Source organism: Bemisia tabaci, chromosome 2, assembly GCF_918797505.1.
Source record: "Bemisia tabaci chromosome 2, PGI_BMITA_v3".
NCBI classification, from domain to species: domain Eukaryota; kingdom Metazoa; phylum Arthropoda; class Insecta; order Hemiptera; family Aleyrodidae; genus Bemisia; species Bemisia tabaci.
This window is the reverse complement of record NC_092794.1, coordinates 54,860,043-54,877,441: the sequence shown is the minus strand read 5'-3', so window position 1 is coordinate 54,877,441 and position 17,399 is coordinate 54,860,043. Positions and strand designations below refer to the sequence as shown.

The window sequence follows — 17,399 nt, the reverse complement described above, 5'->3', positions numbered from 1 at the left end:
TAATGTCTGAAAGTTCTTCCAATACCTATATAAAAATATTGGCGCAATGATGTATGGTTGTGGAAAAACAGATTAAGTCGTTTCATGTCCAAAGTCCAAGAAATGGCCTCCTTGGTGTTTCGTAGGTTTAGGGAAAAAAATGAGTCGACAAAATTCATATCAGTTTACAACGCCATTCAACAGAAAATCATGTTCTAACTGTTTGATTACGTTGATTACAGATTGTTTACGTTATCTGCTATGGCAATGTTTTGGGCTGCCCAAATTACAGTTTCGGAAGACTGTCAGCGATAAAATAAAATTAGTTCTACGTACTTACCTATTCCCCCAATAGCAGCCATCTCCAAATCAATAGGCGTTTAATTTCACCAAATTACGTATTATGATATTCAGTAATCCACGAAATTAAAGTCAGCATAAATTTGAAGCATAAAACCTAACCCCATATTCCTCGTGAACTATGTAAACAAACAACAGTAACTTCTTCTTCTTCCATCTTCAGAACAAACTCGAACTTGTAATGTCCATTTCAAAACCATAGACATGAAAATTTGGTGTATAGGCTTGGCAACACTGTAGTGTATCGATTCTTCGATGAATCGAAACAATGGCCCCCTCCCCCGGATCAGTCACCCTCGCGCACAACAGTGGTGCCCGCGCGCGATTCACATACGCCCCCCCGCCAGAATGTCTCCCCCCCCGCGAATCAGTCACCCGCCCGCGACTGCAGCGCTCCCCCGCGCAAGGGTTACGGAAATCATTCCATAATATGATAAAAAAGGAGGTGTTTGCATTTCGGGCATCTTGGAATTTTTTGATGACTTGATGACGTAGGTGGGTACAGTGTGAAGGGGACGTCCCTGTACCCAGCTGTACCCACCTACGTCATCAAGTCATCAAAATATTCCAAGATGCCCGAAATGCAAACACCTCCTTTTTTTTCTCTATGCATCCATTCCAGTTTCGTATTTGTTTGGTATTTGTCTTGTGTATGTGTTGTTTCAGCTATTTTTTCGTGAATTTCTTGTTTATTCCTCGTAGGACTCACCTCCGAAATTATCAGCCTCTGAAATATTTGATACACCAACTGCTTAGCCGTGCTTCTACCACATCATAGCTTGGTGGCGCGTGATAATCGAGGAACTTGCCGCCCAATTAACCTAACTCACGCCCCGAACTCAGATTTTGTTACACATCCTGACCAAACTTAAGATGCTTAGCCCTACCTCTAGCTTATTCAAGAACCAGTACCTTTCGTGGAACTTTCATTTGAGGCTCCCGGGTAAATATAAGTTTCTTTGTTTTTGCAGCTACTGTAGTACTATTACACTGAAGGTGTTTAACAAACAAGGGTAGTTTTTCAGAGCAACTCGGATATCGAGTCGAAATTTTGCCTAAAGACACCACTTATGATCTCGGGGCTCCTGCGTTTCTCTGTATTTTCGAATTGGGAAAGCAAAGCCACCACAAATAACAAGATAGATTCTGTGTGTGATTCCAAACACAGGCCGCCGTGCAGGTGACCTCCAGCGGCGCATGTGTAGAACTAGGGAAAGATGAATGAACAAATGTCACATCAATCTGAATGCATCAATCATCTGTGCGCCCATTGGTTAACACACTAAACTATGTTGAATGGTGCCAATTTCAGACATGACATCTGTCCTTCTTTTCTTTCCCGAGTTCTAGCATTGTCGACTAGTGCTCGGACAGATTGTTCCATTTTGAGACTCGCTCATGATGATTCAACTCACCAAAATGATCCGATTATTTTACCTCCACGGATCATTATATGGATCATCTCGTTCATTTTGCAGGCACCGCCCATTAGACGAATCAAGCCTCGATTTAAGCTGAAGGGAAAAGGAAGGGAGTTTTTTCACCTTATCATTATAGATAGAATATGCCGCTCCGCAGTCCAACCCCCCAGAGGCGCTTCGCGCCTCTGGGGGGTTGGACTGCGGAGCGGCCAGGGGGCTCAGCCCCCTACTTAGTAACTTTTTAAAATCGTTAATTAATATATGTATATATATAAATGTAAATAAAATAAATAAAAAACTACTGTAGTGCCTCTTATACATGTTTCAGTATTGCCAAATATAAGTATTTTTTGGGAAAACAGATCATTCGACTCATTTGAGTTGTCTAATCAGTATGAACGGTTTGACTCATTTCGGATCATTCGGTCAATGTAGCCCTCATTGGTCAAATGAACGATTTGACAACTAAACAGATCATTCATTTTTGCCAACCTTCCTCAAAAAATGTGAAAATAGATGCTCTTCATTCCAAGTCCAGTCAGTCTCTCTTTGTGCATGTAATTAATTCCAGGAGACCGCAGAAATTTCATAATAGCAAAGTAATTCAACTCTGTTCTGGAGTTTAAGGGCCAAACAACAGATCAGTTAAATCATGGGCATGAGCTATAATGAGCCATAGAACGAGACGGATCAAAATATTCAAAATGAGCGAATTATAGTTTTTGGATCAAATGAGCCGTGAGCCGTGGAAGAAGACGGATCACAATGAAGGATCAAGGGTTTACAGATCATCTCGGTCATGTGAACGAGCTGAGTTGTTATGAGGTTATGACCGGCTGGATCGTGTCAAATCATGCGATCGTTTTCTAAAAGATCCGGTTGATTTTTGTCGTGATGACTCTCAGTGAGCATCTACTCCCATTTCTCAGCTAATTTCTGTAATATTTTGTTGTACATTTGAGAAAATAAATGTCTGCTCAGGTATTCAGACGCGACGCTAGCGCGTAACGGATCACGAAGAGTCGGATCATTTGGCGTCATCCGATTGCATGACTCGTTCACTCTCGGGATTCGTTCATATGAACGAATCAGATCGTGAACGACAGTCCTCTATTGTCGACCAGGGTGGCATGAAACGTAAGAATGAAATGAAAGATTGGAAATTTCAGTGATATATTTCATGAAATTTCAAGAGGTTGTGAAATATTTCATATTTTAAGGGGCAAGTGTATGCAACCTGAACTCAAACTCAAAACTAGAAGAAGGCACTATTTTTACATTTTGCTGGAATTATGAAGTAATCAATATTTTCTCCATTTTTTACATCCAACCCTAGAATGCCCTCCATTACGTGAAAAATATCTGAGTTTGAGTTACAACCTTTTATTACTTGTAAATCAGCCTCTGCTTGTAGTGTTTTGTGACATTCTATTTATTATTTGTAGGAGTCTAAATAGATGAGAAACCCACTTTTTTTTAGAAAGGACCCCGCACACCTCTTATAGGAAGCTGCACCATGACTGAATGCTAATTTAGTTATGTCATTCGATTCTCCTCAAGATGCTGATCAAAAGTTATAATTGCGGCAACTTTCTACGCTGTACGGTTTTCGCGAAAAAACCGCCGAGAAGATTCAATTATTTGGCGACAATGAATAGAAATGAACAAAGCTCAAGCAACAAACAGGCTTGATGTAAATAAGGAAAAAACGTAGCGTGGTCCATCTTCTTATCTTTATCTGCCGACTCTGGGGCTATCTCCCTCCCGCTCTCGTCGGATTGACGTTCTGACTTTCCTGTTCTTATGCTCTTCAAGAATCTGATTTGGATGGTCGAGCAAAACGGCGTGCGAAATCCGAGATAAGACTGCCGCTGGGTGCAGGAGTTCCCATGATTTCCTTGTTGAAACACAGCCACTTGTCAATCAAGTACTGAAATGAGGAATCTTTCTGCCTTTTTATCGCCGAATAATTGAATCTTCTCGGCGGTTTTTTTGCGAAAATGGTGCATTGTAGAAAGTTGGCGCAATTATAACTTTTGATCAGCATCTTGAGGAGAATTGAATGACATACATAAATTAGCATTCGGTCATGGTGCAGCTTCCCATGAGAGGTGTGCAGGGTCCTTTTAGGTACTTACAAATGCTTGCGCTTTTATTTATTTCGCACAAACAGGTAATGAAGCCCATACCAAAGAGAATTACATATCCAGAATCCAAAACAGTGCTAAACTGGAGTACAGAATAAAATTTGAAAATGCCCCCCCCCCCCCCCCCCCCCAAAAAAAAGATTAAAACAAACAGTAACAACAACAAACCATTCTACAAAAATAAAGGAAAACAAGATACTTGAAAGGGAAATGACATCAATTAAATGCAAGGACCAGGCCTTTTCTAGTATTTTTAAAAGAGGTTACATTCTCATGATTTATTCAGCTAGACAGGATAGATTCCGGAATCTTTTACAGTGAACTAAATAAAACAGTATCAAATAGAAAGAAGATGGTCCTAGACTATTAAAAGTAATCAATATTAAAAACATACTGCCAGATATTCAATTCGGTTTTAGAGCTAAACACTCTACCATTGAACAAATACATAGAGTAACCAATTTTATTGAAAAAGCCCTTGAAAAAGGAGAATATTGCGTCTCTGCATTCTTAGACGTTGCACAAGCATTTGATAAAGTCTCTCATAAACTCCTTATTAAAATGTTAGCAAATCTTCTCCCTGCTTGTCATGTTAGATTAATCCAATCGTATCTCTCTGACAGAACTTTCCGAGTTAGAGTAGGTGAGGCACTGTCGGACGAAAAACCAATTCTGGCAGGAGTCCCGCAAGGCTCAGTTCTAGGCCCATTGCTATATTTACTGTTTACCTCAGATATTCCCGCTCCAACCAGAAAATCCCTCTTAGGAAAGTATGCTGATGATACTACGTATTTGTCTAGCAATAAAAGTCAGGAATTAGCTACACTTGAACTTGAAGATAACCTTCAAAATTTCTATAACTGGACGAGTGAAAAAGACATCAAACTTAATTGTGCAAAAACTATTTATAAGATATTCTCTAACCGTAGTATCAAGGACATTAACATTATATTCAATAAAGTCCTATTAAAACCTTCAGAAGTGGCCAAGTATTTAGGTATACACCTAGATACTAAGTTAAAGTGGAAGGAACACATAAAAATCAAAAGAGAAGAATGCTTGTTCAAACTTAAAAAATTGTATTGGTTAATAGGTAAAAAATCTAAGTTAAGTATTAGTAATAAGCTTCTATTATATAAACAAATTGTACGACCCACATGGGCATATGGAGCTCAAATCTGGGGGTGTGCAGCACGGTCCAATATAGAAATTTTACAAAGAGTCCAAAATCGTGCTCTGAGACAGATAGTCGGAGCACGATGGTATGAACGTAACTCTGATATCCATAGAGACCTGGGGATGGAGACCGTCTCGCAATTTATAACTAAAGTTGCAACCAACTATGAGAGACGGCTCCATCACCATCCTAACACCGAGGCTTTACTATTACTTGACAACTCAAATGAGTTTAGACGCCTCAAACGGGTGAAACCGTGGGAACTGGCCAGCCCCTTGGTTTGAACCATTAATTTTAGTAACCAATTATTTCTAACCATTTAGATAAGTTACAGACTACCCGGTCGTTTGTACTCACACATTTATTTTGAATTTAGAAACAAAGTGTATAATTTCATTGTGAAAGTTCGCTTAACACTAATAAAAAAAAAAAAAAAAGAAAGAAGATGGGAAAAATCCTGTGCAAGTGGTTTTATGGCTGAAAGAGAGTAAAGAGCAGGATAGAAACAAAACAAATCCTTTAATGCAGGAAGAGAACAGAAGAAGCTTATAATATATTTATCTTATTATATTTTTGTCAACGGGTTATTTCATTGCAGATTCGTAAAAACCAATGAATCTGACTGGCTAACCAAGTTTGATCTGTGGCTTAAAAGTGAAGTTAATCGTGCAATGGATGTGGACAGTTCGGCAGCCCACTTACCAGTCCAGACTACTCAGTATACTCTCACACCTCAGTCATCCGGTAAATTCTTTCAATATTTCGGTTTTAATCTATTTACCTAGTTATTGAAATTGGTTCTCAGAATAATTACTCGGAGGGATCAAGAACAGGTGTGTAGCACATAAGGGTATGCACAGCCAGTTTTATGGGTGTTGCTCTGATAAGATTACATTGAAATCACCTCAAGCACATCAGAAATGTCTGAAATATTCTCCAAAATGCTTAATTTTCATAGTCCATTTGACACACTTTAGAATATACCGCGTCCGAGAGCACTTTATTTCTAAGTTGGCAGCAATCAGGTTTGTCCTTCAGTAAAATGCCATGGACTCTCACTGGTATACCATTGAGTAAGTTTCTAAAGTCAGTGATAACAATTGGTGTGTTGGTCAGTTCTTTTTTAGGAGCACAAGAGGCAAAAGAAGTAATTTATTCATTGGGTTACAGCTCCTGCCCATCATCTTGAAATTATCCAATTTTGCAATCACAAATTTGTAACAGTTTCATTTTTCACTATTTCTCTAAATTTTCAATTGGAACTGTAATTCCAAACTGAAAGTGTTTTTGTGCATGATCCTCATCTCGATTCTCCACAATTTTAATCTTATTTTTTTGCTTTTATAATCAGGTGCTCCAACTTCTGCAGATGCCTGTTTAAGTATTGTTCATAGCTTAATGTGTCATCGGCAAGGCTCTGAGTCAGAGAGTTTTGCAAAAAGAGCCATCGAAAGCTTGGTGAAGAAATTAAAGGTAATATTTTAATTATTTTATTCAAGCAATTTGAAATCAATGAGCATCATTGACTACAGCCGCGGTTCAATGTTGCCTACATTTGGACCAAGTTTAATTGAAACTCATTTAGTCTCATCAATTGTGAACCAAAAGAAGGAGATCTGAGGTTCAGACATAATTTCCAGGACAACAGCTAACAACTATTTTCATGTTCATAATATTTTCTCTGAACTTTGATTCTTTTGCAGGATTAAATTTATAACTATTCAAATTCAAAACTACTCTTAAATCATTATTTTCCACTAAAAACTGGGTCAAATTGATGTGCTTAAGATGAATAGCATTAGCCCGTAGGGAACCAACCCAGGAAATCTGAGTTAATTGATCTGAATGAGCTCAGTCATTTTCTCCAATGTATCAAAAGCATTTTCTTAAAAAAAAATATTATAGTCCAACATTTTGAGTTTACATTGGGTATGTTTCGCTTTGGGATTTTGGATATCTCCGAAGGGTACCAAAGTCTCTTTGATTCCATTATATCTCTGAGGTTAGTGTGAAGCTGTGTATCTCTTAAAACAATCATATGACTGTTTGTGTTTCACCGTTTGGCATTCAACATAGCTGGGCAACTGGAAGCACTTTTTTGCCATCAGAACTGTGCCATTTCACTTGTGAATAATGCCTGTTTCTTAGGTTATGCCTCTTGTCTTGTCTCGTTTCCTCCCTTGTCCCTCCAGAAATAATTTCCTTGCTTAGTTGAGAACAAGATTCACTGAGGAGATCCTATTCAAGGTGGCTCCTTTCTGTGAATTCAGCAGTGATCTTGAAAGCAGCGTTACCTAGACAGAACCAGCTTTGAGTTGGTTCCTTTCTGTGAAATGATTCCATTTTCTTCATTAAAGCATTGTGGCAACCGAGTGTTTAGCTCAGGCAGCTTGAGTTGGAATATGAAGTTGAGGTCACGCCCAGAGATCTCCAACGTTTTCGGTTATTCTAGACCTCATCATTAGATTACAGTCGTCGGTGAACCCAACTTAGCATCCTGCAAAATCCAAGAGAGCATCAAAACGTCGTCATGAATATGACGCAAGGCATGACACAAAGGTATGATCCTCACGCTATCTACCGTCCCTCAAAACAAGGGAAACCCGAAGAAAATTATTATCAGGCAGGTTGGAGATGAAACGGAGGTACAAACGAGAAAAACCACTAAGAAATGGCCCGAACTGTATGTAACAAGGTGGTAGATTGGTGATAATCTTTTTTTTTCAGGTTTTCCTTGTTTTGTTATGGATCACACTTTTGTGTCTTGCCTCGCGTCATATTCATGACGTTGTTTCGATGCTGTCTTGGATTTTGTGGGATCACTGATGACTGTGATCTACAATGATGAGGTCTGAAAACACCCAAAACGTTACAGATCTCTGAGCGTGACCTCAACTTAATATTCCAATGCAAGCTGTCTGAGCTGAACTCTCTCCCTCCTCAGTCGTATGCTGGTACTCATTAGAGCCAAAAAAAAAAAAAAAATTGGAACTTTTTAGCTTTTTTTTCCTGTGAAATGGTGTGAACCCAGCTCCTTGTTAAAAACATGTGTTGATCTACAATCGTGCAAAATTCTTGCTATATTTTAAGAAGTGAGAGAGACCAAACCAATCAATGGATACTTTGTTGTCTGATAAAAATAATTCTTATTAAATTTTGCACAAAACTTAACTGAAAAAGTTTCCTTTGAGAATGAAAGAAAAGTAAGTATCATAATCACTTTCATTTAAAAACAGGGGTTTCCGCACACTTCATGGTTATGGATCAAAATTAAATACACCAACTTCCTTAACTTTTAATTTCCAGGAAAAACGAGATGAACTTGATAGCCTCATCACAGCAATAACCACCAATGGGTCCCATCCTAGTAAATGTGTTACCATTCAAAGGACTCTCGACGGAAGGCTTCAGGTAAATTCCTCCATCACTATCTGTATCAAACTTTTTTGGAGCCAAAATAGAGGAATTTGCAGAACTAGCATTGGAACTACTTTTTAAGAGAAAGACTTTGTGACTGTCCGCGGAAGAAGAGATCTTAGTTCATGGTGGGAAAATTTATTAGTAAAGCGAATTTAATCATGTTGAATTGAAAGATCACATTTTAAGATTTTAACCAAAAACTGACTCTCTTGGCCTATAGAAGAAGTCGCAAACTGTTTAGTTCATTTTTATGCCATCAAAATTATGAAATTGCATCACATTATAACTGGCAAGTTGAGATTTTAAGAACTTTTTCGTAGAACTACATTTTATACTGCAAGCTGTTTAACCTCTGCTTGGCTTGACATTTTGGGTTTTTTTTTGTTTCACAATCTCCGTAGACTACTCACTTTGTTCTTGTATCAATAGTTCAATGTTAAGCTAGCGGCTACCAAAGTCCTTTTCCCATGCTGGGTTACAGTTAGTGTCTCATTTTTTTTTTTTTTTTTACTTTTCTTTTTTTACTTTTTTTAACTTATAGTATAGATTTGGCTATGAAAGAATCATGCTCTTGGTCCGTTTTTATGTTTATGTATTCAATTAAATGTATTTATGCACAGTGGACTCTTGATTATCCAACACCTCTACCAGCTGGAACGATTGTTTCACCGCTGAAACATGGCATTTCCTGACACAACCTGATGGTAACCGGTTTTTTGGTGAAAAATTGAATAAATGTGTAGTTTTTTTGTATTTTTCTCTAATTAAATAACTATTTCTTACAAAAATGATAGAAATGTGGTCAAGCTTTTGCTGTCTAGTTACAAAAACAGTCTGAGTTGACATTTTTCAGTCCTCAATCTGTGGTTTTGACTATCCGACATCCAGACCATCATATTGTGTTAGATAATCGAGATTCTACCGTATTTTACAAAGAAACCTTGCCCAAAATCTGCCATTTTATCAATTAAAATATTTCCAGCAGCCTCAGTATGAAACTGGACGTTTATCAATAGTTTATTATTCAATACGGCCTTCTAAATGTCAAACTTGTCTAAAATTTTGAGCATAATGGCACCAATGGAATTTTAGAATTCCGAAAAATCAAAAACATTATCTCTTCACGATCATCTAAATATTGATAAGTCTCTTGAATATCACCATGGATATTAAAGTTAGGTATTTTAAGACGCTCCTGAAAAAAACTACTTATTGAATATTTGGTTTTCCAATGTCTTTGATGGCCAAACGCAAAACTCAAAAGCCAAAAATTTTACATCAGTAAAATCAGCATTAATCCCTCTGGTATAGTGAGCAATCGAATAAAAGGCTTTACATTTGCTTTGACTGAAGTAGTAAATGTAATTCTCCGAGAATTTGAGTATAACCTACAAGAACATTCAGTTATGGCCCAAGTCAACCTTTTGTGTGTGTGCAGCTCTTGACATTTTCCTCCTCTCATTTTTTTTTTTTTTTTGGTGTAGGTTTTACATAGAGCGAATTTTTATCTCAAGTCTTACTTGAATCATTACAGGTTGCTGGTAGGAAAGGGTTCCCACATGTTATCTACGCTCGAATTTGGCGATGGCCAGATTTGCATAAAAATGAATTGAAACATTTGAAGTTCTGTCAATTCGCTTTTGACCTGAAATGTGATTCAGTTTGTGTGAATCCGTACCATTATGAAAGGGTTGTATCTCCAGGAATTGGTAAGTAGGTTTCACTTTGCCTGTGCATAACTGGTTTTCTCTTTAATCTGAAAGAAATAGGGCAAGGCAATTTTTTCGGGAATCTCTAACATTCAAGTTAAAATATTTTCTCTGAAACTTGACTGAAACTCAAACCTTAAAACATGTATATTTAGACTTACAAGACCAAATGGTTGTAATTTCCCATATCTTTGTGCGATACGGAACATTTTGCAAGATATTTCTTTAGTTTATGTTGCAGGCAAATAATTAAATCAGGCATTTGGTCAATGCTTAAGCAAGGGGTCAAAAATTCCGACTCAAATCAAAACTCTGACCCTTTTGTTAATTTTGGACAAAATCATCCATTACCCTCAAAGATAGGAATTGTTTTTGAAAGTGGGTCACCAAACCATGAACAAATTTTGATTTGCAAATACATTTTTCCTAAGGCAAATGACACATACAGCATTATGCACACATTAAAAACGCTAAAAAGTAATTCAGGAATTGAGAAATATGCAGTTCAAACAGCACAAATTTTTGGCAAATTTAAAACGCCCAGGTTTCGTGCCAAACCAAATGATGTCATTCAGCATCAATCTGAAGCAAGCACAGGTTTCTACGACTTCTGTCAAGTGGCCTTCTACCCCTAGTATATGAAAACAATACGAGAGTTGAAACTATATCTTCAGAATCAAAGAATTTGATCTCATTTGTGTCATCTGTAGTTCACAAGCAACAATTCCACATTAAAATTTGTTTAACTTTAACAATCATCAGTGGAAAATGAGAGGAGTCAGCGATTTGACTTCCATAGTTCATCGCTTTCATCATTTTCTAACCATTCCGGTGCGTTTGAAATTTCTTGGAGTCTTTTGACTTTTTAAAAGCAGGCACGCCCGGGATTTTGACTCCAAAAATATGCAATAAATCACCACATAATCTACGCACCTCGTACTTTTAGAATATAAAGTAAGACACACAAGGGTTAGTGACCCATTGTCATCACTCTATGATTTTTGTAATGAGTTCTAGCCCAGAAATTAACATTCATTTCCAAAGATGCAACATCTTTTAAGTACAGAGTTTGTACGATTTTGATGGTTGAAAGTATATGAGGAACGTTTTGAAAAGGAAAATACAATGATAGTATGTTTTTTGATGAATTCCTACTTTCAAAATATTGTAAATTCGAGAGCTCTTAGTAAAAACACACGAAGCTATGTAAACTTCCTAAATTTGACTATTGCCTAGGTCTTGATGAAATGCATGATTTAATTATTTGCCTGCAACATATACATAGATGTTCAATATTGTGAGATTGCAATGTCTTTCCCGAAGTCATGAACAGTGCAATTGTCTTATTGCCAATAATTTTTGGGACAATGTATAAAAGATCTGAATCAAAGGAGATAAGCAACTTCCGTCTTCTCTCATTTCATTGATGCAGTGATGATGTTGCCACAGCACTGAGTTCTTTTTATCATCGCATTACATCATAACTTGTGTGTTTTTTTTTTTTTTGGATGAATTAGTTGCTTTGCTCTGATAGCTCCTTTCAAAGAGAAGAAATGAAAATGAACGTTTGCGAACAACTCGAAATAGATAGATTCAAAACCAAAGCCATCCTCAATTCTCAGACAGAAAGCATCTTAACAACCATAATTACTCCTCCCACCTTGATGAACTACTACATGATAACAGGGAGTGAGGAAGGAAGACATAACAACGAAAACCTGGGTTATCAGTCACATCACAAACGCAAGCACCGATACCGATTTACTCGTGATCGCGAAAACGCATCATAATTTTAGTTTTTATACATTTTTTAAACACCTGACTATGAGCGGTCGCTCAAAACAGCTGTAGTGTAAGAAGTATCAACAACAATTTTAGAAAAATCGGTAAGAAAAAGTTCAACGAAATTTGAGAAGAAATGTCGTTGTTTACATGTTTACAAACAGCTATGCACACTTGTGTGATGCCGCGTATCCATTTTATTTCTTAGCGTGTTTGAAAATGAATGTTAGTACACATATTTCATGTGACCCTCTTTCCAAAGATTTTGAGTAATTTCATTTGATAAGGCCAATGATTAAACAGGGGACAAATTTTTTTTATCAATCATCTCCAATTTTCTTTTAACCATGGACAGAATCTTGCAAAATTCACCATGACAATTTTGAAAAACCATCTTGTTTCAATTTTGTAGGTAATTCAAATCTTTTTTCTGTTTTTTCTTTTTTTTTTTTTTTTTTGGCTCCACCGTGTGTTTGATCTGTTATATGATATTTACTTGCTGGAATCATAATATTTCTCTCTTCATGTCTTTTTTCATAGATCTCTCTGGCCTCAGCCTTCAATGTAGCACATCTGGAAGGCTTGTTAATGATTCCTTCGGCACTGGACTATCCAGTCCTTCCCTAAGTGCAGTCTCGCCAGGGATGGATATTGACCCAGAAACAACAACAGTCAAACATCACACCCCCACTCCTGGAACCTTTGCTTTACAGCAGCCTGCTCAAACTGCTCAAGGTATAAAATAATTTTTGTAGAAATTAATCTCATTACATCCTGATAAAATGCATTTACGTAGAAGGCAACCACGGTCAGCTTTTGTGAAGTTAAAGCTGCGTAACCTACCACCAACTGGAGTTTTTACGAGGCTCTGTCTAATCCCCATAAAGCTAATGTGAATAATTTAGGCCTTACTCAAATTGCAAGCGAAATAACATCTGCTTAAGTAAAACAAATTTTTTCCTCGGGAATATTTTTCTTACTTTTTCTCAACAATTTTGATCAAATTATCAATAGCTTAGAGGAGGGTACCAATGAATATTATGTAAGTGTTTTATAATGCAGAAGGTGATGGACGAGTGTAGCATATATCTTTGAAATTGTTCTCAGAAAGATTTCTTGAGCTTATGTTCTAAATCCTCAGATGCCCAGAACTTTTTTCATTTATTCATGTACTTTTGGCCGTTCGTTGATACTCGTGTGTATTCTGTATACAGTGTTTTATCTTTGTAAAGACACTCATTAAACTGAAAATTTCTTCACAACAATAGAATTGTCCGGCCCCTCAAACTTATTATGTTAATTATGGCCCCCCGATGTCACAAAAATATCTCTATAACGGAAAATCTTTTGGCCCATTGCCAATTAATTATTGAGAGAGAAAGAAATAGAGAGAGAGAGTGAGTACTGTAGTAACAAATAAAAAGTACTTAAAATTCTCTTAGCTTGAACATTTGACTAAGAAACCCTTGGTAAATTTACATCAATGGATTTTACAGTAAGATCACAGCAAGTGAGCACTCCTCTCCAAAATGAAACCTCTGTTAGCAACAGTAGTACAACGCTTCCTCCTGCAACTTCTAACCATGCATCACCAACACAGTCACAGACCCAAACACAATTCACTCCTGGCCCTCAAGCAACGTGGACTGGTTCCAATACATTAACGTACACTCAGTCCATGCAACCATCGTTTTGTAAGTTTTACCCTCTCTTTTGTTCCATTCCAATGTTGACCATAAGCTAAGTAAATGTGATCGAATGAAGAATAGCTCATGTATTCTAAAGTCAATGTCTGGCACAGTTCGTCCAAACCAGAATGATTGGTCACTCTGTAAGTTAATGTTTTAATTGGTTCATTGAAAAATGACTTAAATTTGAATTGAAACTAAAAATTATATATAAGTTAAAACTGAACCTGATCAATGATTTGCGTTATTGTCACTAAAATGAGCACGCTTTAATAGAAATGATGCCAATCAGCTGTATAAACTTAAGAGTTCAAAGTTAAGTTTCGAGAAATAAATAAAAATAAGTAGTCAGGGAATGAAGCAGTATGTTACAGATTGTCTATTTAGTGGTCAGACTGTATGTAACTCTTGAATGGGGCTAGAGTCCCTTTATATCCAGAGTTAAGACAACGTGATTATCAGCTGACTGGCAGCTGGCCTTGGCTGGCCATGGAGGCACAAACGAGTGCACCCAAACGAACGATATTGAGGGATAAGGATCAGGACTCCTGCGATGTCTGTCACACAAAAACAACAGCATTTACAAATTGATCAATTAAGAAGAAAATGAGATTGGTTTGTGAATAATTTCTTAATCTATTTTCATTTTGGACCAATGGAAATAACAATTTACTCTTGATAAACCACAAGTAGGTAATATTTTCATTATTTTTGTTTATATTCGAGCCACCGCCATCTTGGTGCACTCGTTTGTGACTCCATGAGCGAGAACCAATCAGGATTGGATTTTTTTTTAGGCCAATTTCAGCCCAACCAAAAGTAAGTTGTCCTAACTCTGGGTATAAAGGGACTCTAAATGGGGCAATAGCAGGTAATTTTTGCAGGGTTGTAGTTTAGTTTCTCTAATATAAGAACATCTTATGAAAAAACCAAAAAGTTCTTTAAAAAGTTTTAAAAAAAAATCATTTCCAAGGGCAGAAAAAGCTGATTAAAATCTGACCAATAAAAAAGATGGTCATCAAGTTCACATATCAGGGCGATGCCTAAAGCTGAGTGGATCGATCAGCAAACGCTGTTTCCCCCTTATGGTTACATCATCATAGCCTGCCAAAAGTATAATTTCAAACAAGTGCCATTTACTCCATACTTTCAGCAAATGAATTAAAAAGTTATATGATCATTTGAAAGTGCTATGTTCATATTTTTTTCTGCTTTATCTGTGATTGAGGGTCATTTTATTTTCTTGAGCATTTTACAGCTTTTTTACATCCTGCATCATACTTCTACTGTAACTCTTACTGCCCTGTTGTGATAGCACATGAGATCCAAAAGTGAAGGGACAGCAATTTAAATCATTTTTTCCTCTGTCTCTGAGTAAGGGGGTAAAAATGTAAAATCTGTCAAAAATTCCCTTTTTACCCCCTCACTTTGAAAAAACTATGAAAGCCAGACATGAATAAGCGCTACCCATGAAACCACTTCACTGCAAAAAATATTGTGCTATCTTCTTAGATTGTTTGAGATTGAGAATGTAAGAGATTCAGTTTTTTAATAAGTTCACCATAATTTCAAATTATCAATAAATAATTTATAGTTGCCTGATCTTCATATCCCATGTAACTTGTATCCTTAAATTTTCAGGGGCTCAGTCTGACATTGCTCTAGCTGCAGGAGGTCTCTTATCTAGTCAACCTGCCCCTGAATATTGGTGTTCAGTGGCCTATTTCGAGTTGGATGCTCAGGTCGGTGAAACTTTTAAAGTACCTTCATCGTGTCCCAATGTCACCATTGATGGCTATGTGGATCCTTCTAGTGGAAACAGATTTTGTCTAGGTGCCCTAAGCAATGTACATCGAACTGAGCAGAGTGACAAAGCTAGGTGAGTGTGCTGAATTACTTAATCGCTTTATGCCTTAATGTGCTTTTCAATTCTACATCATTGCCTACAACAGACTCATTTGGAACTACAATTTCTGGCTCATCTTATCATACTTATGTTCGTAGGGAAACTATTGGTACAGTGGAGCCCGTATATAATGAAGTTCACAGTTCCCAGAAAAACTTCGTTATAACCAGAACTTCGTTAAAAGCAGACTCGTAAATTGTATAAACAAAACCCTAACCTACGAAAATGGCCGACGTCAACGAGGCGCTTGGCCGCTCTTGTGCGGCATCTCTGGGAAATGCTCGACAGTAGCGCTCCTCACGGTGTAGAACCTAACTCCATGAAATAAGTGCTGTAAACCAGAGCATGCCTTCTGTAAGTTGCATTGAAAAGAAATAAATGAGAAAATTGAAAAAAAGAAACATGATTGTACTTAGTTTAATAATTTTAGCTTCCGCAATGATGAAAATACTTACATCTAAAAAAATTTCTCTCTACTTTTCATGTTGGATTATAATTCTATCACTTCCTCAAATTGAAGCAGCAAAGTAAGATCGTTTTCGATAGCCAGGACAGCTTCTTGGTTCAGCCTCTCTTCCGTTGTTGATCACCTTGAGAAATTTTCTATTCTGTTAAGATCAGAAAAGGATCTTTCGCCAGTGCAATCAGTGGCAGCGGTTGTCAGGAAAATTTTTAGGGCGATTACGACGTTGAGAAACACAGAATCGAATGACTTTTCAATCAACATAACGTAAAGACCACGCGGAGCGACCAGTTTTTTTCTTGTACTTGGATTCACTGAAGCCAAGTAACTCTTAAGATGTAGGCACTCGACTGCAAGTGCCGGTTCCAAATCAGTGCAGTAAATTTGCTGTAAATTGACAGCTGATGACAGTAAATTTGCTGTAAATTCTCTATCAGTGGCTCATCTGGCTCCGTCTATGACTCTGAGGACGAGGATTCACAGGCGTCAAAAAAAAAAAAATTTCTGATTACTCGTTTCGGTCTTGGTCGATCGGGGCTAACCACAATTTCTGGTGCTTGTGCATCTTTATTACTCATAAGTGCATTCAAGCTGGATAATTTTTCCTCAGCCAGAATTTTATAACGTTCGAATCATACCTTTCCGTTCCATCATACATAAGTTGAAAAAATCGCAAAATTTGCTGCCATGGGCTGTGGCCCATGTGGCCCTACCCTTAATCCGGCCCTGGCGCCCATTGACCTTTGAATTCAAATGGGTTTAAATTTTTGAATGAATAACAGAGACACTCACAGTACTAATGATGAAATTATTCATAATTTTGCCTTTTTATAACTTGTAATTATTGGTTTTGCTCTGTAGGCTACATATAGGAAAAGGTGTAGAATTAGAGCTACGAGGAGAAGGTGACGTTTGGCTCAAGTGTCTCAGTGACCACTCTGTTTTTGTACAGTCTTACTACCTAGATCGAGAAGCAGGCAGGGCTCCAGGCGATGCAGTACACAAAATATATCCCTCAGCACACATCAAGGCAAGTATTTCATCAATGGTTAATCTATAATGCAGCATTTCTTCTGCTACCAGTGCACAGATGTTTCTTTATCTTTGCTCATATGGATCCAAGCCCCACAAAAAGTCTCTTCATATATGAAATAGTTTCAAGCTAAATTGTATAAGTAAACTGTGAAGAAAGTAACTTCATGGCTGCATGTACATTGTTCCACCAGTATTTTCAACTTTTTTCAGCCATCTCAAGTTTTTTTTTTTTTACATTTGGTAAAACGCTGCTTTACTTTCAAGAAACTCGGTTGAGGAAAGTTATTTGCCCACATCAAACTCTCCCCAAAG

General features: G+C 37.3%; 1 protein-coding gene across 5 annotated transcripts in view; it reads left to right on the top strand.

Annotated features, from left to right (window-relative positions):
* The first annotated feature begins 932 nt into the window (after positions 1 to 932).
* LOC109035933 (mothers against decapentaplegic homolog 4) overlaps positions 933 to 17,399 on the top strand; it is a 45,652-nt gene continuing 29,185 nt past the window's right edge. For all 5 annotated transcript variants that reach the window (XR_002009298.2, XR_011899102.1, XR_011899103.1 and 2 more), the window contains exons 1-9: positions 933 to 1,282; positions 5,683 to 5,828; positions 6,436 to 6,557; positions 8,391 to 8,495; positions 10,039 to 10,213; positions 12,536 to 12,730; positions 13,492 to 13,689; positions 15,325 to 15,562; positions 16,914 to 17,082. Coding sequence is in view for 1 of the 5 variants with exons in the window: in XM_019049781.2 (XP_018905326.2) it covers positions 5,756 to 5,828; positions 6,436 to 6,557; positions 8,391 to 8,495; positions 10,039 to 10,213; positions 12,536 to 12,730; positions 13,492 to 13,689; positions 15,325 to 15,562; positions 16,914 to 17,082 (1,275 nt within the window). In the remaining 4 variants the exon portion in view is untranslated. The remainder of the gene's footprint in view (positions 1,283 to 5,682; positions 5,829 to 6,435; positions 6,558 to 8,390; positions 8,496 to 10,038; positions 10,214 to 12,535; positions 12,731 to 13,491; positions 13,690 to 15,324; positions 15,563 to 16,913; positions 17,083 to 17,399) is intronic.